Source organism: Bombina bombina, chromosome 4, assembly GCF_027579735.1.
Source record: "Bombina bombina isolate aBomBom1 chromosome 4, aBomBom1.pri, whole genome shotgun sequence".
In the NCBI taxonomy this organism is placed as follows: Eukaryota; Metazoa; Chordata; class Amphibia; order Anura; family Bombinatoridae; genus Bombina; species Bombina bombina.
The window spans coordinates 972,488,876-972,516,145 of NC_069502.1; the positions used below are offsets into that span (position 1 = coordinate 972,488,876).

The window sequence follows — 27,270 nt, forward strand, 5'->3', positions numbered from 1 at the left end:
GGGGGTGGCAGTTAGGGGAGGAGCTATATAGACAGCTCTGCTGTGGGTGTCCTCTTGCAGCTTCCTGTTGGGAAGGAGAATATCCCACAAGTAATGGATGAACCCGTGGACTGGATACACCTTTACAAGAGAAACATGATTCCCATAACGAAATCCCATTAGTAATTAAGATGATCCGTGGACTCATCGTGTCTTAAAAAAAGAAACTGCTGGACTGCAAAGGGAAATACACATAGACCTGACTCATGGCAAATATAAGTAAAATACATATATTTAAAACTTTATATTAATATATATATATATAAAGCGTCAAACCATAGCTGAGGGTGTCTTAAATGATGATACATACTTACCGAAAGACACCCATCCACATATAGCAGATAGCTAAACTAGTAGTTAAAGCTATCAGCAGAGGTAATGGCATATAAGAGTATATCGTCAATCTGAAAAGGGAGGTAAGAGATGAATCCCTACGACCGATAACAGAACCCTTGAAAAGATTTCCTGCAACGAAAACCATAAAATCAAATAGGCAATACTCTCTTCACATCCCTCTGACAAACAGTGTACTCAGAGGAATTGGGCTTCAGAATGCTTAGAAGCGCTTATCACAGAAGAAATCACAAATATAAAGCACAAACTTACTTCACCACCTCCATAGGAGACAAAGTTTGTAAAACTGAATTGTGGGTGTGGTGAGGGGTGTATTTATAGGCATTTTGAGGTTTGGGAAACTTTGCCCCTCCTGGTAGGAATGTATATCCCATACGTCACTAGCTCATGGACTCTTGCCAATTACATGAAAGAAATAGCGCTCGTGTGCAATGCTGAATTCCGCTAGGGGAATTCAGCCCGCCAGGGGCGAGCTGCGGCAGCCAGGGGCGCCTTTGTGTACCCCTGTCCGCCTCAGCTTGATAAATCGCTCCCCAAGTTTGCATGTATAAGGTGTATTATGACATGTAAACATTACTTAAATAACATAAGATATTGCCGTTTACACTTCGTCCCATCCCCTCTCCAAGCTGTCCCATTCCCTCTCCAAGCTGTCTCATTTTACAGATGTAAATATTAAGAAATCCAAACTATTCCAAAATGCGAACTTTTTCTGGTCCCAAGCGGTGTGGGTAAAAGGTTTTATATCTGCGTAGGCCTCTCTCTATATGTTGCATGCACATGAATTTATTATATTGGATTTTGAATGCAAGGCCTTTTTAATTACAAACATTAAAGGGATATGAATCACAAAAAAATCTTATGTGATTCAGACAGAGTATGCAATTTAAAAAAAGTATCCAATTTACTTCTATTATCAAATTTGCTTAGTTCCCATGATATTCTGTGTTGAAGAGTTTCCTAGTTAGGCATCTGGAGCTTTACATGGCAGGAAATAGTGCTGCCCTCGAGTGCTCTTGCAAATGGATACAATTCTTGCAAAACTGCTGCTATATAGTGCTCCAGAAATGGGCTGGCTCCGGAGCTTACATCCCTGCTTTTAAACAATAGAAAACAAAAGAACAAAGAAAATTGATGATAGAAGTAAATTAGAATGTTGTTCAATATCACATGCTCTATCTGAATCATGAAAAAAAAAATTGGGTTTCATATCCATTTAATATATATTAAATAATCAACATCCACTCAACAATTTTATCTTATCTATCTAAATCCTACAAGATATAAACTTTTTTTTTGTTTATTTTAAATTACAATTAAATGGGACGTGTAACAAACTAAATGATCGTGGCATTAACAAAATATTTCTTGCAATTGACTTATAAAATTACTTCTTCTAACGTAGGGCCTGGTGATTAAAAACATATTGTGATGTGGAAGTCTCTCTTTCACACCCAGAACCCTGCAAAGTGAGATTCACATCTCTCAAGCTAATTTTTTTATTTCTAAAATTCTTTGCGAGACTTGAATGAATCATCTTGCCTCAGCTTTAGGTCAATGATGAAAAAGTCATTATGTGCAAAATCTCCACATTATTTGTTTCATATAGCCATTTACTACAATTATTGTGCTACACTTCCTGTGAAATGTCCTGCTTGGGTTATTATCTTTAATTAAAACATTTTTTTTAAAAAAAGGTCTTAAAATATTGAACTTTTTGTCAGGTTCATCAGAGCCAACAGACTGGTACATAAACCCCATTTTTTTTTTTAAATTCATGAATCAGATATACATACAATTTTAAACAACTTTCTGAATTACTTCTATTATCCAATTTTCTTTGTTTTCTGTCACGTAGTGCTCCACGTATGTGCACACTACCTACCTAGGTATCTTTTTAACCAATAAGAGAACAAGGCAAATTTGATGATAGAAGTAAAATTAAAAACTTTTTTAAAATTGTATTCTCTAATTTTGTGTTTCATGTCCCTTTAACATGCCTAAGACTGCACAATCGACAATCGGCATCCTACAGTTGGAAATATTGGCATTACAATGCTATAGAACTTGAATTTACACTTTTTAAATATATAAAACAATATAAAAAAAAATGTCACATACCTGAATAAGTTTGGGAAACCCCTCTACTCCATTTTTAGTGCTTTGAGAAGATGCTACATATTTCTTTTCCAGAAAGAACATGACAAGCCACTTAATAAAAACAACTCTAGCTGCCAAGTGTGGAATTTTTGTGCTATAATGATTTTCATTGTTACGGCTTACAGTAACATATACTGGCTTTGGTCTGACATCAGGAATATCTATCAACAAAAAGAGAGGATAGCAATTATAATAGCATGTAAATACCAACACGAAACCAATAAATATGGTAACAAAAGGTTCTGTGAATACTTTACAGGAAAATCACAAAAGTTTCATTCTTAACTGTTTATGATGTTGCGCAACCAGGCCACAGGGGCAGTTTCCATGCCATTTTAATAATGTTGGAGAAAATAGTTGGATAGTTGGAATTGGCCAACTAGTTGCTAATCCCAGCAGTCCTGAACAGTCCGATTCTTGTAAGGACATTATGGTAAATAAACAAACATCTCTATATAGATACCACCCACATGACAGTGTATTTAGTAAAAGGAGTTACTTAAGAAATGTTATTAAAAACTACTTACCAAAAAATTCATCTCTTCCATCTAGAAACAGAACTATACTCAAAATGGTGGGTATAGTCTTGTGCCAGCATGGAGTAGAGTAAACATATAAATTGTAACACCTTAACCCATCTTCATATAAAACACCTCTACTCCCCCCCCCCCCCATCAGCACCGATTCAGATAGAGTCAAGGCAAGAACATATTAAGCTAATGTAATCCATATACAAATAGGTTTCTATTTTTAAATGTAAAGAAATACATTTATCTGTAAATTTTAAATCTTGTTTTCACTCACACTGTGTTATAACTACAATTGAGACAGATCATTACCAAAGTCCCCTATTTGAAGGAATGGGTTTAGCAAAAGGTCTGGAGAGTAATCTCTGAAAGACATTAAATAACACTTGTAAAAATCTTTACATGCTGAACTGAATATTTTGTGAGTCTTTTCAAGGCAGCAGAAGTGCTGCCTTATGATGTATAGCACTTGAAGAGTTTGTCATCCTGGTTATCATACTGGTGAAATAAGCCTGTGAATTACAGTAAGATTTTATAAGGCACAAAAATTTCTGAACAAACCATTTAGATAGAGAGGAGTACAAGCAATACTGCAGATTTCTTTAAAGGTCTGACCATGTATAATTTGTAAACTAGTGACAATATTGGAACAACAAGGACAATGTAATCAGAAGCTGATAAGAGTCCTTTATACTCAAATCTGCTGCAGGAACACCCTTTCAAATGGGCGGATCTCTCTCACCCCCACTTAAAGGTTGGGTTTTGATGCTGCATTTAAATAGCTTTTCAGTAGTCAAAACTGAAGTACTGAAATGTAATGACAAAAGGGAAGAATTTTCCAGAACAATACCCCTTTAATATCAGAAACCACCTACAAGAAATAAAGAAAAGGTTCTGAAAATAGCCCTCTTCAGATCAACAATCCAATAAAAAGAAGCATAGCAAGGAGCTACCTTGGAATAAAAACACAGGCAGTGTGGTTTTAAAGGTTAATGATTTTTAAGACGCCTTAGGCAAGGGTTCAAAAAGATAATGTTGAAGAAAATGGAAACAAACTAGACCTTTTTCCAAAGCCTGTAATAAAAACTAGCAACATTATTAAACACTTACGCAGTTAAGGCACTTTTCGGGCACTTTATTATTTTGCACAATCGGCTTTAGCACATACCAGTAATATCTGCTTTCCTTGAAAACGTGTTACTTAGATTCATGTATTCAGTAACCAAGTAATGTGTGGAATCACAAAAAAACAGACCCAAGTACAAAAGGTTGAGTAAGAGAATGAAGCAAATAACTCCGTTGTACCAGAAGAAATAATATAGCCCTTCTATATCATATCATAAGGCCAAGAACTTGTATACAAAGGCGAGTGGAAGAATCTTGTAATCTGATTTTGAGGGGAAGTTAGAAAAACTGACATAAAGAAGTCTTAAATGACTCTTAAATTAACTTTTGAAAAGTATCATTTTCTATTAGAGGAGATGAAAGCATAAAAAAACTGCTACAGATAAAGATGGGGCAGTGCCTAGAATGTTGTCCAAGTATGTGTACAAAGAAAAGCCTTGCAGCCTCTGGGTTGATGAGGAGTCCAGTGGGGTTTGTTAATAATGAAATTAGACAAAAACTAAAAATGCTTAAGGTCCAAAGAAAAGCAAAGAAATCCAAAATAGGAAGGTGAAGGGAGAATGTAAATATAGGCATCCTTGAATAAAAGTTGAGTATGTATTGTCCCATTCCATTACCAACAAGGAAAAAGGAAATGATTAAATCTCGAAGCTGGGGTCAAGGAAAGGATTGAACGTATAGTTCAATTGGAAAAGGAAATTTGATGAAGGGCTCCCAGTACAAAGATGTCTTGGACTAAAAAAAAAAAAGAAAAACTGATAATATTTTGTTCCCGGATTTAATAAATTGTGTGAATCAAATCGTTTGACCTTACATTAGCAGGACAATATACAAACGTAGGTTGTAAAACAAAGTCTGGAATCTTAAGACTATCCCAGCATGGACTTTACAGTAAGGATTTTAGTTTCAGGAAGGGCCTGAAAATAAATGCAAAGTGGACAAAGCTACTGGGAAAATGGTGAGATATGTACAGAGTGAGAGAGAATAATACTTATTTAATAATATCTTACAAATTTTAGCCAAATAAGAGCTACCAATCAAAGTGATGGGACATGGGCCTGTTTTTGGACACTCCATCTGCTAACTAGGTCATAAGCAACAACACTGACCTCACTTGAAATTATCTGCATAATGGATAAGATAGAGTTTATTAAACAGGTCATCTACATAAAAGGAAAGTAGCTGCAGTAGCCCCTTGAGATACTAGTCATATATTGATGGTACTGATGGCACAAGAAGTGGTGCCAAAAGGGCAACTCGTAGGACCCCTTCAAAGATTGTCCATAAAGACATCTTTGCTTTGTAGCCCATAGAATCCTACAAGCTCAGTCTACATTATTCCTTACTGCTAGAAAACAACATTTATGCTTACCCGAAACATTTATATGTCAGGTTTCAAGTGGGTTTTGAGGAGTTATATATTTTCTAGGGATCCAACAAATTTCTTTCCTAAGACATGGAGAGTCCACGACGTCATTCCAATTACTAGTGTGATGTTCACTCCTGGCCAGCAGAAGGAGGCAAAGAGCACCACAGCAAAGCTGTTAAGTGTCACTTCCCTTACCCATAACCCCCAGTCATTCAGCCGAAGGGAAATGAAAAAGAAGATTACACAAAGGTGTAGAGGTGCCTGAGGTTTAGAAAAAAAATTTTTTGTCTAATCTTAAGGGTGGGGTCGTGGACTCTCCATGTCCGGAAATAAATAAATTTATCAGGTAAGCATAAGTATTATTTCCTTTCATAAGGCATGGAGAGTCCAGGACATAATTCTAATCACTAGTAGGAACCAATGCCCAAGCTAGAGGGCACGGAATGAACAGAGAGGGAGAACAAGACAGGCAGAGGGCACCACCGCTTGAAGAACCTTTCTCCCAAAAGAGGCCTCAGCCAAGGCAAAAGTATCAAATTTGGAAAAATTATGCAGAGAGGACCATGTTGCAGCGATCTCCATTTTTGAAAGCCCAAGAAGAGGAGAAAGCCCTAGTGGAATGAGCTGTAAATCTCTCAGGAGGCTCCTGTCCAGCAATCTCATAAGCAAAACGAATCATACTTCTTAACCAGAGGGAAAGAGGGAAGTAGAAGTAGCCTTCTGACCCTTACGCTTTCCAGAGAAACAAACAAACAGGGCAAAATCCTTAGTAGCCTGTAGGTAGAATTTTACAGCACGCACCATATCCAAGTTGTGAAACAAACGTTCCTTATGAGAGAGAAGGAACAACAATTTCCTGATTAATATTTCTATCCAAAACCACCTTAGGGAGAAACCCCAATTTAGTACGTAGGTCCGCCTTATCCGCATGAAAAATAAGGTAAGGTGAATCGCACTGCAAAGCCGAGAGTTCAGAAACTCTCCGAGCAGAAGAAATAGCAATAAGAAACAAAACCTTCCAAGATAACAGCTTAATATCTATGGAATGCATTGGCTTAAACGGAGTCTGCTGCAAAACTCTAAGAAATAGGTTTTAGGCTCCAAGGAGGAGCAACCATTCTAACCAGGGCCTGACAAAAGGATTGAACATCTGGAACATCTGCCTGACTGACAACATTTTCTCCGGACCATCCTGGAGAAAAGACAAAATTCTAGGAATCCTGACCCTTCTCAAAGAGTAGCCCTTTGATTCTCACCAATAAAGGTATTTACGCCATACCTTATACATATAAAGTATTGCCACACAATCCCATATTTGAAATACAAAAAGAAATTAGGAATATTCTAGAAAGCGGGTTGACACAAGGCCATATAGACAAACAGATGTTTGACTTTTTGACAATCAAAAGTCCCAGAACTCCAATTTTTTTATACGGTCCCCAAAATTCACAAAGACACTGAGAGACCTCCTGGAAGATCCATAGTGTCCAATGTAGGATCTATATATACAAATATATCCAAATTTTTGGGTAAGATATTACAAACAGAGGTGATAAAAATGTCTTCGTATTTAAAGGATAGGGGGAATTTTCTGGATAAGGTACGTGATTTAACATTAAATTCTGATACATTTTTACTCTATACAATGGATGTAAAAAGCCTAAATACGGCAATTAAACATGAGACAGATATAGGCATCATAATGAAAATTCTAAAAAATAAATAAGAAGTACTCTATATCTAAATGTGAATTTTTGGAGAATTTATTAAGAATTTTGTTATATTGGAATTACTTCCTTTTTCAAGACATCTGGTATGTGCAGGTGAAAGGTACAACTATGGGGTCCAATGTCGCCTCATCATATGCCAATTTGTTCATGAGGGAATTAGAGTTGTCTATGAAAACAAGACGTTTAGAGACCTGGGCGCAGTATGGTGGCGTTACATAGATGACGTCTTTGGCATATGGTGGGGTGACATTGGATCCCTAAACAAATTTGTGAATGACAAATTCAGCTGCAAGGTGGTTAGAGTTTTCAATCACTTGGAGTGAAGAGGCCATATCCTTTCTAGATACAACAATATACAATAAAGGGCAAACACTAACCACAGATTTATATACCAAGGACACAGATAAAAAATACACTGTTGCATTACACTAGCTTTCATCCTAAAAAAACTTATCGACTCTTTACCTAAAAGTGAATCACAAAGTCCAAAGAATTGTGAGTAAGGAAAATGATGTTAATCTTAGAATTAATGAAATGCAACAACATAATTTATGTAAGAACTTACCTGATAAATGTATTTCTTTCATATTGGCAAGAGTCCATGAGCTAGTGACATATGGGATATACAATCCTACCAGGAGGGGCAAGGTTTCCCAAACCTAAAAATGCCTATAAATTCACCCCTCACCACACCCACAATTCAGTTTAATGAATAGCCAAGTAGTGGGGTGATAAAGAAAGAAGTAAAAAGCATCAACAAAGGAATTTGGAAATAATTGTGCTTTATACAAAAAAATCATAACCACCATAAAAAGGGTGGGCCTCATGGACTCTTGCCAATATGAAAGAAATGAATTTAACAGGTAAGTTTTTACATAAATTATGTTTTCTTTCATGTAATTGGCAAGAGTCCATGATCTAGTGACGTATGGGATAGCAAATACCCAAGATGTGGAACTCCACGCAAAAGTCACTAGAGAGGGAGGGATAAAAAATGAAATACAGCCATTTTCCACTAAAAAAATAATCCACAACCCAAATTCTAAGTTTATTCCTTAATGATAAGAAAAACGTAAAACATCAGCAGAAGAATATAACTGAAACAGCTGCCTGAAGAACTTTTCTACCAAAAACTGCTTCTGAAGAAGCAAATACATCAAAACGGTAGAATTTTGTAAATGTACGCAAAGAAGACCAAGTTGCTGCTTTGCAAATCGGATCAACCGAAGCTTCATTCTTAAAAGCCCACAAAGTGGAGACTGACCTAGTAGAATGAGCTATAATTCCCTAAGGATCTTACCCGACTCCAAATAAGCTTGACGAATCAAAAGCTTTAACCAAGAAGCCAAGGAAATAGCAGAAGCTTTCTGACCTTTCCTAGGACCAGAAAATAAAATGAATAGACTAGAAGTCTTTCTGAAATCTTTAGTAGCTTCAACATAATATTTCAAAGGATCTTTCCAAATAATTTTTTGGATTAGGACACAAGGAAGGGACAACAATTTCTCTACTAATGTTGTTAGAATTCACAACCTTAGGTAAAAATTGAAAAGAAGTCTGCAAAACCGCCTTATCCTGATGAAAAAACAGAAAAGGAGATTCACTAGAAAGAGCAGATAGCTCAGAAACTCTTCTAGCAGAAGAGATAGCCAAAAGGAACAACACTTTCTAAGAAAATAGTTTAATGTCCAAAGAATGCATAGGCTTAAATGGGAGGAGCCTGTAAAGCCTTCAAAACTAAATTGAGACTCCAAGGAAGAGAAATGGAAATTTCTAGGAATTCTAAAAGAATGCCAAGAAAATTTATGGGAAGAACACCATGAAATGCTCGATAGTAAATCTTTCTGGAAACAGGTTTACGAGCTTGTAACATAGTATTAATCACTGAGTCAGAGAAACCTCTATGACTTAGTACTAAGCGTTCAATTTCCATACCTTCAAATTTAATGATTTGAGATCCTGATAGAAAAATGGACCTTGAGACAGTAGGTCTGGCTTTAACGGAAGTGGCCAAGGCTGGCAACTGGACATCCGAACAAGATCCGCATACCAAAACCTGAGAGGCCATGCTGGAGCTACCAGCAACACAAACAATTGTTCCTGCATGATTTTGGAAACCACTCTTGGAAGAAGAACTAGAGGCGGGAAGATGTAAGCAGGATGATAATTCCATGGAATGGTTAGCGCATCCACTGCTTCCGCCTGAACATCCCTGGACCTGGACAGGTATCTGGGAAGTTTCTTGTTTAGGTGAGAGACCATCAGATCTATCTCTGAAAGACCCCACATCTGAACAATCTGAGAAAACACATCTGGATGGAGAGACCACTTTCCTGGATGTAAAGTCTGACGACTGAGATAATCCGCTTCCCAATTGTCTACACCTGGGATATTCACCGCAGAGATTAGACAGGAGCTGGATTCTGCCCAAGCAAGTATCCGAGATACTTCTTTTATGGCTTAAGGACTGTGATTCCCACCCTGATGATTGACATATGCCACAGTTGTGATATTGTTTGTCTGGAAGCAAATGAACGGTTCTCTCTTCAACAGAGGCCAAAACTGAAGAGCTCTGAAAATTGCACGGAGTTCTAAAATATTGATTGGTAATCTCGCCTCTTGAGATTTCCAAACCCCTTGAGCAGTCAGAGATCCCCAAACAGCTCCCCAACCCGAAAGACTTGCATCTGTAGTTATCACAGTCCAGGTTGCTTAAACAAAAGAAGCCCCTTGAACTAAACGTTGGTGATTTAACCACCACGTCAGAGAGCGTCGTACATTGGGATTTAAGGATATCAATTGTGATATCTTTGTATAATCCCTGCACCATTGATTTAGCATACATGTGAAAACGAGCAAAAGGAATCGCATCCCATGCTGCAGTCATGAGGCCTAAAACTTCCATGCACAGCCACTGAAGGGAATGACTGAGACTGAAGGTGCCGACAAGCTGCAACCAATTTCAAGCGTCTCTTGTCTGTTAGAGACAGAGTCATGGACACTGAATCTATCTGGAAACCTAAAAAGGTGACCCTTTTCTGAGGAATCAAAGAACTTTTTGGTAAATTGATCCTCCAACCATGTTTTCGAAGAAACCACACTAGTTGATTTGTGTGAGATTCTGCAGAACGTAAAGACTGAGCTAGAACCAAGATATCGTCCAAATAAGGAAACACCGCAATACCCTGTTCTCTGATTACAGAGAGTAGGGCACCTAGAACCTTTGAAAAGATTCTTGGAGCTGTTGCTAGGCCAAATGGAAGAGCAACAGATTGGTAATGCTTGTCTAGAAAAGAGAATCTCAGGAACTGATAATGTTCTGGATGAATCGGAATATGAAGGTATGCATCCTGTAAGTCTATTGTAGACATATAATGTCCTTGCTGAACAAAAGGCAGAATAGTCCTTATAGTCACCATCTTGAAAGTTGGTACTCTTACATAACGATTCAAAATTTTTAGATCCAGAACTGGCCTGAATGAATTTTCCTTCTTTGGGACAATGAATAGATTTGAATAAAACCCCAAACCTTGTTCCTGAAAAGGAACTGGCATGATTACCCCTGAAGACTCCAGGTCTGAAACACACTTCAGGGAAGCCTGAGCTTTTAATGGATTTGCTGGGATGCGTGAGAAAAAATCTTTTCACAGGAGGTCTTACTCTGAATCCTATTCGATACCCTTGAGAGACAATGTTCTGAATCCATTGATTTTGGACATAATTTATCCAAAAATCCTTAAAAACCTTAATCTGCCCCCTACCAGCTGAGCTGGAATGAGGACCGCACCTTCATATGGATTTAGGGGCTGACTTTGGTTTCCTAAATGGCTTGGATTTATTCCAATTTGAGGAAGGCTTCCAATTGGAAACGGATTCCTTGCGGAAAGGATTAGATTTTTGTTCCTTATTCGGACGAAAGGAACGAAAACAGTTAGAAGCCTTAGATTTACCCTTAGGTTTTTTTATCCTGAGGCAGAAAAACTCCCTTTCCCCCAGTAACAGTTGAAATAATAGAATCCAACTGAGAACCAAATAAATTATTACCTTGGAAAGAAAGAGATAGTAATCTAGACTTAGATGTCATATCAGCATTCCAAGATTTAAGCCACAAAGCTCTTCTAGCTAAAATTGATAAACACATGAATCTAACATCAATTTTGATAATATCAAAAATGGCCTCACAAATAAAATGATTAGCATATTGCAGTAAGCGAATAATGCTAGATACATCAGAATCCAATTCTTGTTCCGCTAAATTCTCCAACCAGAAAGTTGATGCAGCCGCCACATCAGCCAAAGAAATTGCAGGTCTGAGAAGATGACCTGAATATAAATAGGCTTTCCTTAGATAAGATTCAAGCTTCCTATCTAAAGGATCCTTAAAGGAAGTACAATCTTCCATAGGAATAATGGTACGTTTAGCAAGAGTAGAAATAGCCACATCAACTTTGGGGATCTTTCCCAAAACTCTATAGAATTTGCTGGTTAAGGATACAATTTTTTAAACCTTGAAGAAGGAATAAAAGAAGTACCTGGCTTATTCCATTCCTTAGAAATCATATCAGAAATAGCCTCAGGAATAGGAAAAACCCCTGTTGAAACCACAGGTGGTTAAAAAACAGCATTTAAACGTTTATTAGACTGAACGTCAAGAGGACTGGTTACCTCAATATCCAAAGTAATTAACACTTCTTTTAATAAAGAACGCATATACTCTATTTAAAATAAATAAGTAGATTTGTCAGTGTCAATGTCTGAGGAAGGATCTTCTGTATCAGATAGATCCTCATCAGAGGAGGATAAATTATTATGTTGTTGGTCATTTGAAATTTCATCAACTGAACGAGAAGTTTAAAAAGACCTTTAACGTTTATTAGAAGGTGGAAATGCAGACAAAGCTTTCTGAATAGAATCAGCAACAAATTCTTTAAAATTCATAGGGATATCATGTACATTCGAAGTTGAAGGAACTGCAACTGGCAATGTACTATTACTGATGGATACACTATCTGCATGTAAAAGTTTATCATGACAACTATTACAAATGACATTCGGAGAAATAATTTCCACAATATTACAACAAATGCACTTAGCTTTGGTAGAACCGATGTCAGGCAGCAAAGTTCCAGCAGATACTTCTGAGGCAGGATCAGATTGAGACATCTTGTAAAATGTAAAACAACATATAAAGCAAAATTACTGACTGACAGTTTCAGGAATGGGAAAAAATGCAAATAGCATAGCCCTCTGACAGAATAAAAGGCAAGAGGCAAACATCAATGGGGTATTAAAATAATGAAAAAGTTTTGTGCCAACAATAACCGGAAATGACACACTCGCGTCATCAACGACGCAACCGTGTGAAGGGCTTCGGCGTCAACTATGACGTCGGAAATGACGAAGTTGCGTCAGGGACGTATTTTTCGCGCCAAAATATTCTTGCGCCAAAAATGACGCAATAAACTCTAGCATTTGGCGCACCAAAAGGCCTAATACCGCCCGCAATTTGCAAGAAAAAAGTAGTCAATTAGAAAAAGAGACTAAACCCCAGGTAAGAAAAAAATGTCTTAAAATGTTATTTTCCTCAAATATGAAACTGACAGTCTGCTGAAGGAAATACATGAACCCGACTCATGGCAAATATAAGTACAATACATATATTTAGAACTTTATATAAATGCATAAAGTGCCAAACCATAGCTGGGGTGCCTTAAGTAATAAAAAACATACTTACCAAAAGACACCCATCCACATATAGCAGATAACTGTTTCAGTACTGGTTTGGCTATCAGTAGAGGTAATGGTAAATTGAGAGTATATCATCGATCTGAAAAGGGAGGTAGGAGATGAATCTCTACGACCGATAACAGAGAACCTATGAAAAAGACCCCCGTTAGGGAAATCATCGTATTCAATAAGTGATACTCCCTTCACGTCCCTCTGACATTCGCTGTACTCAGAGGAATCGGGCTTCAACAATGCTGAGAAGCGCATATCAACGTATCACCTCCATAGAAGGCAAAGTTTGTAAAACTGAATTGTGGGTGTGGTGAGGGGTGTATTTATAGGCATTTTGAGGTTTGGGAAACTTTGCCCCTCCTGGTAGGATTATATATCCCATACGTCACTATCTCATGGACTCTTGCCAATTACATGAAAGAAAGAAAAATTTTAGGAGGGGGTATCCCAATCAATTACTTGAACAAAAAGTGATATAAAAGAGGGTTCAAAGCAAAGAATAAGAAATATGATAATCGTATGGTATTGGTTACACAATATAGCCCAGTTAGCCAAAACATTAACGGTATAATCAGTAAGTATTGGAACATTTTATGTAATTGCAATAAAGATATATTGGTGTTTAAAGTACCACCACTCACAGCACTAAGGAGGGTCAGAAACTTAAAGGACCATTTAGTTAGCTCTGATATAGGCCCTGGAACAGGCCCTATACAAACACATATGGGAAAGAAAGTTACAGGTAGCTATCCCTGTTTGGGCTGTGTAAGTTGTAGCTCGATTATTAAAGGGGACATATTTTACCATCCACATAATGGGAAAAAGTACACTATTAATGGCTTTTATACTTGTGAATCCAAGTTTGTGATTTACCTTATCAAGTGTCCGTGTTCACTAATCTATTTAGGGGAAACTACTAGAAAAATAAAAGGACAGATTAAGTCAACATAGGTCCAACATAAAATGCAATAATCTAGAAGCCCCACTTTCAACACACTTTATAGAAAAGGGACACCAAATCAGCCAATTAAGGTGGCAGGTAATAGATCATGTAGGACCACAAAGAAATGGTATGGCTAGGGAAAAATTACTGCAACAAAAGGAGATGATATGGATACATAGGTTAGAAACACTTAGACCCAAGGGGTTAAATAAAGATTATGATTTATCTGTATTTTTCTAACCAACAAATTGCAGTAATGATAATGGTAAAAATTATGTATAGTTATTTAAATCTGTATTGATCTGAACATATTATGTATATATTTAATGTTGTTTATAACTGTAAGGGTAACTAAGAAACTGCTAGATAATAGGCCAAAGATATACAAAAATGTGTATTAAAACATACATAGCTATTATAGCTACCTAGGTAGCTGCTACTTAACTGCTAAACTGTGTAACATAAAAAGGGCTGTAGTTATATATATTGGCCAGTAGATGGCGGATGAAGCTTGTAAAATGATGATTTTGGCGCCAATTTACCCATAAAAGGCAGTGAGAAATGTTTGTTTAACATGTATGATTAAGGGGGAGACCCCAAAACACCACTAACTTGTTAGATTTATGTGCAAATAGAGGATACTTTTAATCTAGTGCTGTGGACTGCTACTACATTTCTATGAATTGGAGGGTATTGGTGGCTACCCTGGTCTTCAACAAGCACTGAAAGTTATATTGACTGCTGTATCACGAATCATATACGCCATACCTTATGGTAAATCTTACGAGTAACAGGCTTGCGAGCCTGAATCATAGTATCAATGAAAAGATTCAGAAAACCCACGCATAGCCAGAACTAAGCATTCAATCTCCAAGCAGATAGCTTCAGAGAAACGAGATTTGGATGGAGGAAAGGACCCCGAGTTAGAAGGTCTTTCTTCAGAGGTAACATCCAAGGTGGAAGAGATGACATCTTCACTAGTCCTGCCAACCAGATCCTGCGAGGCCATGCAGGAGCTATTAGAATTACAAATGCTCTCTCCTGTTTGATACGAGCAATGACTCGTAGAAGGAGAGCAAACGGAGGAAACAGGTATGCTAGACCGAAAACCAAAGGAACTGCCAGAGCATCTATCAATGCAGCCTGAGGATCTCTTGACCTTGAACCATACCTTGGCGTTCTGATGAGACGCCATCAGATCCAACTCCGGCACCCCCCACTTGAGGGTTAACTTGGAGAACACTTCCGGATGGAGAGCAAAGGCTGTCTGCTCAAAAAATCCGCCACCCAGTTGTCCACACCTGGAATGTGGATGGCAGATAGAATACAATTGTGAGCTTCCATCCACTGCAGAATGCGAGTCACCTCCTTCATGGCCAAGGAACTCAGTGTTCCTCCCTGGTGGTTGATGTAAACCACTGAGGTGATATTGTCCGACTGAAACCTGATAAACCGGGCTAAGGACAACTGAGATGTTTATTGGAAGAGAAGACTCCTCCAGAGACCATAGGCCCTGAGCCTTTAACGAGTCCCAGACTGCTCCCCAGCCTAGCAGGTTGGCATCTGTGGTCATAATCACCCAGGAGGGTCTCCGGAAGCATCTGCCCTGAGATAGATGATCCTGAGAAATCTACCACGGAAGAGTCTCTTGTCAACTGGTCCAGATCTATCCTTTGAGACAGATCAGAATGGTCTCAGTTCCATTGTCTGAGCATGCATAACTGCAGAGCTCTCAAAAGGAATCAAGCAAAAGGGAATGATGTCCATGGAAGCGACCATCAGACCAATTACCTCCATATATTGAGCCACTGATGGCCGAACAGTAGACTGTAGAGAGAGGCAAGAAGAGAGAAGCTTGGATCTTCTGACCTTCGTCAGAAAAATCTTCATGGATAGAGAATCAACGATGGTCCCTAAGAAAACCACCCTTGTAGCTGGTACAAGGGAACTCTTCTCCAGACTCACTTTCCATCTGTGGGAAACGTATAAAAGACAACAAGATCTCTGTATGAGAGTTTGCGTGTTGAAAAGATGGTGCCTGAACCAAAATGTCGTCCAGGTAAGGCGCCACTGCAATTCCCTGAGACCTGACCACTGCCAAGAGATCCCCCAGAACCATTGAGAAGATTCTGGGAGCTTTGGCAAGGCCAAACGGAAGAGCCACAAACTGAAAGTGTTTGTCTAGAAAAGCGAATCTCCGGAAATGGTGATGATCCCTGTGGATGGGAACATGAAGATAAGTGTCCTTCAGGTCTATAGTCGTCATGATCTGACCCTCTTGGACCAAAGGAAGAATGGAACATATGGTTTCCATTTTGAAGGACGGAACCCTGAGAAACTTGTTGACACGAGGTCTAAAATGTGTCCAAAAGTTCCCTCTTTTTTGGGAACCACAAACAGATTTGAATAAAATCCTAGGCCCTGTTATCTTACTGGAACTTTGTACCCCTGAGATACTATGTCCACAGCCCAAGGATCTGGGACATTCCGTATCCACACTAGGTGAAACAAGGAAAGCCTGGCCCCCACTTGATCCGATCCCGGAACGGGAGCAGACCCTTCATGCTGATTTAGTTTCAGTAGAGGGCTTCTTTGATTGCTTTCTCTTGTTCCAAAACTGATTGGTTTTCCAAGAAGACTTGGACTGCTCCTGCTTAGAGGATGGAGAGGAAGACTTTTGACCTTTGAAGTTACGAAAGGAACGAAAATTACTTTGTCGTCCTTTAGGCCTATTCTTCCTGTCTTGCATAATTTAGGAAATGATCTCTGTCAGACCAGGACCAAACAGGGTCTTAGCCTTGTAAGGTAGTGATAGGAGCTTGGAGGTAACATCAGTCGACCAAGATTTCAGCCACAGAGCCCTGCAGGCTAGAACAGTGAAACCAGACATCTTGGCTCCCAGTCTAATAACTTGCATGTTAGCATCAGAGATAAAGAAGTTGTCTATTTTGAGAGCCTTAATCTTATCTTGTATCTCCTCCAACGGAGTATCTTCTAAAATCAATTCGGACAAAGCATCGCACCAATAAGATGCTGCACTTGCTACTGTGGCAATACAAACTGCAGGTTGCCATTGAAGATCTTGATACATACTTGATACATCTTCAAATAAACCTCCAGCTTTTTGTCCATGGGATCCTTAAAGGAACAGCTATCCTCAATAGGGATCATAGTTCTCTTAGCCAGGGTAGAAATAGCCCCTTCTACCTAAGGCACCGTGTGCCATGAATCTCTAAGAGTCAGCAACAGGAAACATCTTTTTAAAGACGGGAGATGGGGAGAAAGGAATCCCTGGCTTCTCCCATTCATGTGAAATAATCTCCATCACACGGTCTGGAACAGGAAACACTTCCACAGAGGAAGGATCATCATAGTATTTGTTAATCTTACTAGATTTCTTAGGGTTGACAGCGACAGGAGAGTCGGAGTCGTCCAAAGTAGCCAGTATCTCCTTTAATAGTAAACAAAGGTGTTCAAGCTTAACCCCTTAATGACCGCAGCACTTTTCCATTTTCTGTCCGTTTGGGACCAAGGCTATTTTTACATTTTTGCGGTGTTTGTGTTTAGCTGTAATTTTCCTCTTACTCATTTACTGTACCCACACAAATTATATACAGTTTTTCTCGCCATTAAATGGACTTTCAAAAGATACCATTATTTTCATCATATCTTATAATTTACTATAAAAAACATTATAAAATATGAAGGAAAAATGGAAAAAAACACACTTTTTCTAACTTTGACCCCCAAAATCTGTTACACATCTACAACCACCAATAAACACCCATGCTAAATAGTTTCTAAATTTTGTCCTGAGTTTAGAAATACCCAATGTTTACATCTTCTTTGCAAGTTATAGGGCCATAAATACAAGTAGCACTTTGCTATTTCCAAACCACTTTTTTTCTAAATTAGCGCTAGTTACATTGGGACACTAATATCTTTCAGGAATCCCTGAATATCTATTGACATGTATATATTTTTTTTTAGAAGACATCCCAAAGTATTGATCTAGGCCCATTTTGGTATATTTCATGCCACTATTTCACCGCCAAATGCGATCAAATAAAAAAAATTGTTCACTTTTTCACCATTTTTTTCACAAACTTTAGGTTTCTCACTGAAATTATTTACAAACAACTTATGCAATTATAGAATAAATGGTTGTAAATGCTTCTCTGGGATCCCCTTTGTTCAGAAATAGCAGACATATATGGCTTTGGCTTTGCTTTTTGGTAATTAGAAGGCTGCTAAATGCTACTGCGCACAATACGTGTATTATGCCCAGCATTGAAGGGGTTAATTAGGGAGCATGTAGGGAGCTTCTAGGGTTAATTTTAGCTTTAGTGTAGTGTAGTAGACAACCCCAAGTATTGATCTAGGCCCATTTTGGTATATTTCATGCCACCATTTCAACGCCAAATGCGATCAAAGTAAAAAAAAACTTTAATTTTTTCACAATTTTAGGTTTCTCACTGAAATTATTTACAAACAGCTTGTGCAATTATGGCACAAATGGTTGTAAATGCTTCTCTGGGATGCCCTTTGTTCAGAAATAGCAGACATATATGACTTTGGCGTTGCTTTATGGTAATTAGAAAGTCGCTAAATGCTGCTGCGCATCACACGTGTATTATGGCTAGCAGTGAAGGGGTTAATTAGGTAGTTTGTAGGGAGCTTGCAGGGTTAATTTTAGCTTTAGTGTAGAGATCAGCCTCCCACCTGACACATCCCACCCCCTGATCCCTCCCAAACAGCTCCCTTCTCTCCCCCACCCCACAATTGTCCCCGCCATCTTAAGTACTGGCAGAAAGTCTGCCAGTACTAAAATAAAAGTTTTTTTTTTTTTAAGAAAAAAAAAAAAAGCATATTTACATATGCTGTGTTTAGGATCCCCCCCTTAACCCCCAACCTCCCTGATCCCCCCCCAATACAGCTCTCTAAGCCTCCCTCTCAGCCTTATTGGGGGCCATCTTGGGTACTGGCAGCTGTCTGCCAGTACCCATTTTGAACAATCAAATGTTTATTTTTGTTAAAAAAAAATTTCTGTAGTGTAGCTCAATCGCCCACCCCCCCCACCCCCCCGAACCAACCCCCACCACCTAAATCACACCTAAGGGCTTTTTTATTTATTTAAATTTTGTCCCACTTTTATTGTTTTGGGACACATTTTTTCCGTAGTGTAGCGGTTCCCACCCGCTCCCTCCCCGTGCACGCGCCCGCCCCCTCGTGCACGTGCCGGCGCGCGCCCCCGGGCGCACCCGCCCACGATCCCGCCCCCCTCCACATGACCAGGGCCATCGATGGCCACCACCCACCTCCCACACCGGCTCCCACCCACCAACGATACCGGCCATCGATGTCCGGTGCAGAGAGGGCCACAGAGTGGCTCTCTCTGCATCGGATGGCCGTGAAAGGTTATTGCAGGATGCCTCCATATCGAGGCATCACTGCAATAACCGGAAAGCAGCTGGAAGCGAGCAGGATCGCTTCCAGCTGCTTTCCACACCGAGGACGTGCAGGGTACGTTCTCAGGCGTTAACTGCCTTTTTTCTGAGGACGTACCCTGCACGTCCTCGGTCGTTAAGGGGTTAAATCTGAAGTTTACTTCTTCAGCATCAGACAAAGGAATTATACTGTCCGAATCGGAGATTCCACCCTCAGAGGCTACTGAGGTATCCTCCTCATCAGACTTATGAGGGAGGGCAACCTGCATAGCAGCAGATGGGACAGACTCCATACACTCTGAAAACATTATAGATTTCCGATTCCGCTTCCCCATCATGGAAAAAGCAGATAAAGCCGCTGATACCGCAGAGGATATCTGTGCAGCAAAATCTGATGGCAAATAAACTCCTCCAGGAGGCTGAGAGGAACTGCAGGGCACTATATGTAAAGCCGTGGAGGCTTGGGACGTTAGAGGAGAAAGCTGTGGCATTGCCTGAACAGCATCAACCTGAGAGACATTAGGCTCAGAAACAAAAAGTTTATCTTTACATTTCAACGTCTTTTCTAAACATGAAGAACAAAATTGCATAGGTAATACAATTTAGGCCTCAAGACACAAACATTTATGCATAGGAGCAGACTCTTGTTCCATGTCCATTGGTAAAAGAATTCCAAATAATTAAAGGAATGACTGATATATGAAAATGACACTGTCACTTTAAGAGAAAAACACCTTTAATCTCCTCAGAGCAATATTCAAAACAAATAAAAAGGTGCCTCTACACCTCAGGCAGACTGAATGTCCATGAGGAAGCAACAGCCCTTGTGGAACGAGCCGTAACTCTCTCAGGAGGCTGCTGTCCAGCAGTCTCATATGCAAAACGTATGATACTCTTCAACCAGAAAGAAAGAGAAGTTGCCGTAGCTTTCTGTCCCTTACGTTTTCCTGAAAAAATCACAAACAAGGAAGACGACTGACGAAAGTCCTTAGTCGCCTGCAGGTAAAACTTTAAAGCCCGGACCACATCCAAATTGTGCAGAAGACGTTCCTTCTGAAAAGAAGGATTAGGGCACAAGGAAGGAACAACAATTTCTTGACTTTAAGAAGGAATCCTAATTTGGTACGTAAAACTACTTTATCTGAATGGAAAATCAGATAAAAAGAGAAACGCTGAGAGCTCTGACACTCTCCGAGTGGAAGAAAACAAAATTTATGCTTACCTGATAAATTTATTTCTCTTGTGGTGTATCCAGTCCACGGATTCATCCATTACTTGTGGGATATTCTCCTTCCCAACAAGAAGCTGCAAGAGGACACCCACAGCAGAGCTGTCTATATAGCTCTTCCCCTAACTGCCACTCCCAGTCATTCGACCGAAGACAAGCAAGAGAAAGGAGAAACTATAGGGTGCAGTGGTGACTGTAGTTTAAAAATAAAAATCACCTGCCTTAAAATGACAGGGCGGGCCGTGGACTGGATACACCACAAGAGAAATAAATTTATCAGGTAAGCATAAATTTTGTTTTCTCTTGTAAGGTGTATCCAGTCCACGGATTCATCCATTACTTGTGGGATACCAATACCAAAGTTATAGGACACGGATGAAGGGAGGGACAAGGCAGGCGCTTAAACGGAAGGCACCACTGCCTGTAAGACCTTTCTCCCAAAAATAGCCTCCGAAGAAGAAAAAGTATCAAATTTGTAGAATTTAGAAAAAGTATGAAGCGAAGACCAAGTCGCCGCCTTACAAATCTGTTCAAAAGAAGCCTCATTCTTAAAAGCCCATGTGGAAGCAACTGCTCTAGTGGAATGAGCTGTAATTCTTTCAGGAGGCTGCTGGCCAGCAGTCTCATAAGCTAATCGGATTATGCTTCTTAGCCAAAAAGAAAGAGAAGTTGCAGAAGCCTTTTGGCCTCTCCTCTGTCCACAGTAGACCACAAACAAAGCAGATGTTTGACGAAAATCCTTCGTAGCTTGTAAATAAAATTTTAAAGCACGAACCACATCAAGATTGTGTAAAAGACGTTCCTTCTTTGAAGAAGGATTAGGACATAGTGAAGGAACAACAATCTCCTGATTGATATTTTTATTAGATACCACCTTAGGAAGAAAACCAGGTTTGGTACGCAACACTACCTTATCTGCATGGAAAATGAGATAAGGGGAATCACATTGTAAAGCATATAACTCCGAAACTCTTCGAGCCGAGGAGATAGCTACTAAAAACAACTTTCCAAGATAAAAGTTTAATATCTATGGAATGCAAAGGTTCAAACGGAACCCCTTGCAGAACCTTAAGAACTAAATTTAAACTCCATGGCGGAGCAACAGGTTTAAACACAGGCTTAATTCTAACTAAAGCCTGACAAAACGCCTGAACATCTGAAGTATCAGCCAGACGCTTGTGCAAAAGAATAGACAGAGCAGAAATCTGTCCCTTTAAGGAACTACTTGACAATCCCTTCTCCAATCCTTCTTGGAGAAAAGATAATATCCTAGGAATCCTGACCTTACTCCATGAGTAACCTTTGGATTCACACCAATGAAGATATCTACACCATATCTTATGATAGATTTTCCTGGTGACCGGCTTTCGAGCCTGAATTAAGGTATCAATGACCGACTCAGAGAAACCACGCTTTGATAAAATCAAGCGTTCAATCTCCAAGCAGTCAGACGCAGAGAAATTAGATTTGGATGGTTGAAAGGACCCTGAAGTAGAAGGTCCTGCCTCAGCTGCAGAGACCATGGTGGAAGGGATGACATGTCTACCAGATCTGCATACCAAGTCCTGCGTGGCCACGCAGGTGCTATCAAAATCACCGAAGCTCTCTCCTGCTTGATCTTGGCAATCAGACGAGGGAGCAGAGGAAACGGTGGAAACACATAAGCCAAGTTGAAGGACCAAGGCGCTGCTAGAGCATCTATCAGCGCTGCCTTGGGATCCCTGGACCTGGATCTGTAACAAGGAAGCTTGGCGTTCTGACGAGACGCCATGAGATCAAGTTCTGGTTTGCCCCAAAGTTGAATCAACTGTGCAAATACCTCCGGATGGAGTTCCCACTCCTGCCGACTTAGAAAATCCGCCTCCCAGTTCTCTTCTCCTGGGATATGGATAGCTGATAGATGGCAAGAGTGAACCTCTGCCAATAGAATTATTTTTGAAACCTCCAACATTGCTAGGGAACTCCCTGTTCCCCCTTGATGGTTGATGTTTATCCGGAGTGCCTCCTCCTGAGTCCACGAGCCCTGAGCCTTCAGGGAGTTCAAGACTGCACCCCAGCCCAGAAGGCTGGAATCTGTCGTTACTATTGTCCAATCTGGCCTGCAGGAGGTCATACCCTTGGACAGATGGACCCGAGATAGCCACCAGAGAAGAGAATTCCTGGTCTCTTGATCCAGATTTAGTAGAGGGGACAAATCCGTGTAATCCCCATTCCACTGACTGAGTATGCAAAGTTGCAGCGGTCTGAGATGTAGGCGGGCAAACGGCACTATGTCCATTGCCGCTACCATTAAGCCGATTACTTCCATACACTGAGCCACTGAAGGGCGAGAAGTAGAATAAAGAACACGGCAGGAATTTAGAAGTTTTGACAACCTGGCCTTTGTCAGGTAAATCTTCATTTCTACAGAATCTATCATAGTTCCTAGGAAGGAAACTCTTGTGAGAGGGGATAGAGAACTCTTTTCTTCGTTCACCTTCCACCCATGAGACCTCAGGAATGCCAGAACAATGTCCGTATGGAACCTGGCGATTTGAAAATTTGACGCCTGTATCAGAATGTCGTCTAGGTAAGGAGCTACTGCTATACCCCGCGGCCTTAGGACCGCTAGGAGCGACAATAGAACCTTCGTAAAGATTCTTGGTGCCGTAGCTAACCCAAAGGGAAGAGCCACAAACTGGTAATGCCTGTCTAGGAAGGCGAACCTGAGAAACCGATGATGATCTCTGTGTATCGGAATGTGAAGATAAGCATCCTTTAAGTCAACGGAAGTCATATATTGATCCTCCTGGATCATAGGTAGGATGGTTCGAATAGTCTCCATCTTGAAGGATGGGACCCTGAGAAATTTGTTTAGGATCTTGAGATCTAAGATTGGTCTGAAGGTTCCCTCTTTCTTGGGAACTACAAACAGATTTGAATAGAAGCCTTGCCCCTGTTCCTCCTTTGGAACTGGGTGGATCACTCCCATAACTAGGAGGTCTTGAACACAATGTAAGAATGCCTCTCTATTTATCTGGTTTGCAGATAATTGTGAGAGATGAAATCTCACTTTTGGGGAAGAAGCTTTGAAGTCCAGAAGATATCCCTGGGACACAATTTCCAACGCCCAGGGATCCTGGACATCTCTTGCCCAAGCCTGGGCGAAGAGAGAAAGTCTGCCCCTTACTAGATCCATTTGCGGATCGGGGGCTGATCCTTCATGCTGTTTTAGAGGCAGCAGCAGGTTTTTTGGCCTGCTTTCCTTTGTTCCAAGCCTGGTTAGGTCTCCAGACCGGCTTGGACTGAGCAAAATTTCCCTTTTGATTTGTATTAGAGGAAGTTGAAGCTGCGCCACTCTTGAAGTTTCAAAAGGAACGAACATTAGTCTTTTTGGTCCTTAATTTGTTGGACCTATCCTGAGGAAGGGCGTGAACTTTTCCTCCAGTAATATCAGAAATGATCTCCTTCAGTCCAGGCCCGAATAGGGTCTGCCCCTTGAAGGGAATGTTGAGAAGCTTAGACTTTGAAGTAACGTCAGCTGACCAGGATTTAAGCCATAGCGCCCTACGCGCCTGAATAGCAAAACCTGAGTTTTTAGCCGTTAGCTTGGTTAAATGAACAACGGCGTCAGAAACAAATGAATTGGCTAGCTTAAGAGCTTTAAGCTTGTCAAGGATATCATCCAACGGGGTTTCTACCTGTAGAGCCTCTTCTAGAGACTCAAACCAAAAAGCCACAGCAGCAGTGACTGGGGCAATGCATGCAAGAGGCTGGAGAATAAAACCTTGTTGAATAAAAATTTTCTTAAGGTAACCCTCTAATTTTTTGTCCATTGGATCTAGAAAAGCACAACTATCCTCGACCGGGTTAGTTGTACGCTTCGCTAGGGTAGACACTGCTCCCTCCACCTTAGGGACCGTCTGCCACAAGTCCCGTGTAGCGGCATCTATGGGAAACATCTTTTTAAAAACAGGAGGGGGAGAGAACGGTACACCTGGTCTATCCCATTCCTTAGTAATAATTTCTGAAAACCTCTTAGGGATTGGAAAAACATCAGTGTAAATAGGCACTGCATAGTATTTATCCAACTTACACAATTTCTCTGGGACTACAATGGCGTCACAGTCATCCAGAGTTGCTAAAACCTCCCTGAGCAACACGCGGAGGTGTTCAAGCTTAAATTTAAATGTAGACATATCAGAATCAGGTTGAAGTGTCTTCCCTGAATCAGAAAAATCACCCACAGATAGAAGCTCTCCTGCTTCGGCTTCTGCACATTGTGAGGGTATATCAGACATAGCTACTAAAGTGTCAGAGAGCTCTGTATTTGTTCTAGCCCCAGAGCTGTCTCGCTTTCCTTGTAACCCTGACAGTTTGGACAATACCTCTGTAAGGGTATGATTCATAACTGCCGCCATATCTCGTAAAGTACACAATGGGCGCGCTAGATGTACTTGGCGTCCCTTGAGCGGGAGTTATAGGCTCTGACACGTGGGGAGAGTTAGTCGGCATAACTTCCCCCTTGTCAATTTCCTCTGGTGATAAATCTTTTAAAGCCAGAATATGGTCTTTAAAATTTATAGTAAGATCAGTGCATTTGGTACACATTCTAAGAGGGGGTTCCACAATGGCTTCTAAACATAATGAACAAGGAGTTTCCTCTATGTCAGACATGTTTAACAGACTAGTAATGAGACCAGCAAGCTTGGAAAACACTTTAATAAATGTGAAAAAGCAGAATATAAAAAACGGTACTGTGCCTTTAAGGGAAAAAAAACAATCACATAAACTGCAAAACAGTGAAAAAAAGCAGTAAACTCTACAAAATTTTTACAGTGTGTATAATAGACTAAAATAGCATTGCACCCACTTGCAAATGGATGATTAACCCCTCAGGCTCAAAAACTAATCAGAAAAACGGTAAAACCGTTATAAACAGTCACAAGCAAACTGCCACAGCTCTACTGTGGCTCCTACCTGCCCATAAAACGACTTTTGTAGGCACAAAAACCCTTTACAGAGGTCCTATATGTCAGGGGACTCCTTCAGGGAAGCTGGATGTCTCAGACTGTAAAAACTACTGCGCAATTAGAGCGTGAAAATAGGCCCCTCCCACCATGCACTCAAAGTGAAAGGGCCATAAATAACTACTCCTAGGAGAAATCTAGTCAGCCATGTGGAAAACTAGGCCCCAAATAAAGATTTATCACCCTCAGTAAAAAACGTTTTTTATATATCATGCAAACGTTTTACATACTAAGTAATAAGAGCAAGTAACATGAATATTACCCTTTACTGCAAGCATGATCCCAGTCGTTTGTTAAATCACTGTAATCAGGCTTACCTTAAATATATCAGGCACTGTCAGCATTTTCTAGACCTTATCTCTCTAGAAAAAAATATACTGAACATACCTCAGAGCAGTTAATTCTGCAGGCCATTCCCCCAGCTGAAGTTTTCCCATACTGTTCAGTTATGTGTGAGAACAGCAGTGGACCTTAGTTACAACCTGCTAAGATCATCAAAAACCTCAAGCAGAACTCTTCTTCTAATTTCTGCCTGAGGTAAAAACAGTACAACGCCGGTACCATTTAAAAATAAACTTTTGATTGAAGATAAACTACACTAAGTCACCACATATCTCTTGATACTTCCTTTCTTGTCGAGAGCTGAATGACTGGGAGTGGCAGTTAGCGGAGGAGCTATATAGACAGCTCTGCTGTGGGTGCCCTCTTGCAGCTTCCTGTTGGGAAGGAGAATATACCACAAGTAATGGATGAATCCGTGGACTGGATACACCTTACAAGAGAAATAGCAACAAGAAATAAAACTTTCCAAGATAACAACTTAATATCTAAAGAATGCATGGGCTCAAACAGAGCCCCTTGTAGAACTTTGAGAACTAAACTAAGACTCCATGGAGGAGTAACTGGTTTGAACACAGGCCTGATCCTGACCAAAGCCTGACAAAAGGATTGTTCATCTGGGAAATCCGCCAGACGTTTGTGTAACAAAATAGATAAGGACGAGATATGACACTTTAGGGAACTTGTCGACAATCCCTTCTCCAAACCCTCTTTGAGAAAAGACAAAATTCTAGGAATCCTAACTCTACTCCATGAGTAGCCCTTGTATTCACACCAATAAAGATATTTACGCCATATCTTATGGTAAATTTTTCTAGTTACAGGCTTACGAGCCTGAATAATGGTCTCAATGACCGAGTCAGAAAAACCCCGCTTGGATAATATTAAGCGTTCAATCTTCAACCAGTCAGCTTCAGAGAAACTAGATTTGGGTGAAGGAAGGGCCCTTGAATTAGAAGGTCCTTCCACAATGGAAGTCTCCAAGGTGATAGAGATGACATGTCCACCAGATCTGCATACCAAATCCTGCGAGGCCAAGCTGGTGCTATGAGGATCACCAGGGCCCTCTTCTGTTTGATTCGAGCAATTACCCAAGGGAGAAGAGCAAACGGAGGAAATAGGTATGCTAGACTGAAAGTCCAAGGGACTGCCAGAGCATCTATCAGTTCCACCTGGGGGTCCCTGGACCTCGACCCGTATCTCAGGAGTTTGGCATTCTGTCGGGATGCCATGAGATCCAATTCCGGCTGACCCCACTTGA

The 27,270-nt window shown here is 40.2% G+C and overlaps 1 protein-coding gene across 2 annotated transcripts in view; it reads right to left on the reverse strand.

Moving 5' to 3' along the window:
* Window positions 1-27,270, reverse strand: part of RALGAPA2 (Ral GTPase activating protein catalytic subunit alpha 2) — a 1,332,894-nt gene that overhangs the window by 1,048,149 nt on the left and 257,475 nt on the right. For both annotated transcript variants that reach the window (XM_053712011.1, XM_053712010.1), the window contains exon 9: window positions 2,515-2,714. In XM_053712011.1, the coding sequence (XP_053567986.1) occupies window positions 2,515-2,714 (200 nt within the window). The remainder of the gene's footprint in view (window positions 1-2,514; window positions 2,715-27,270) is intronic.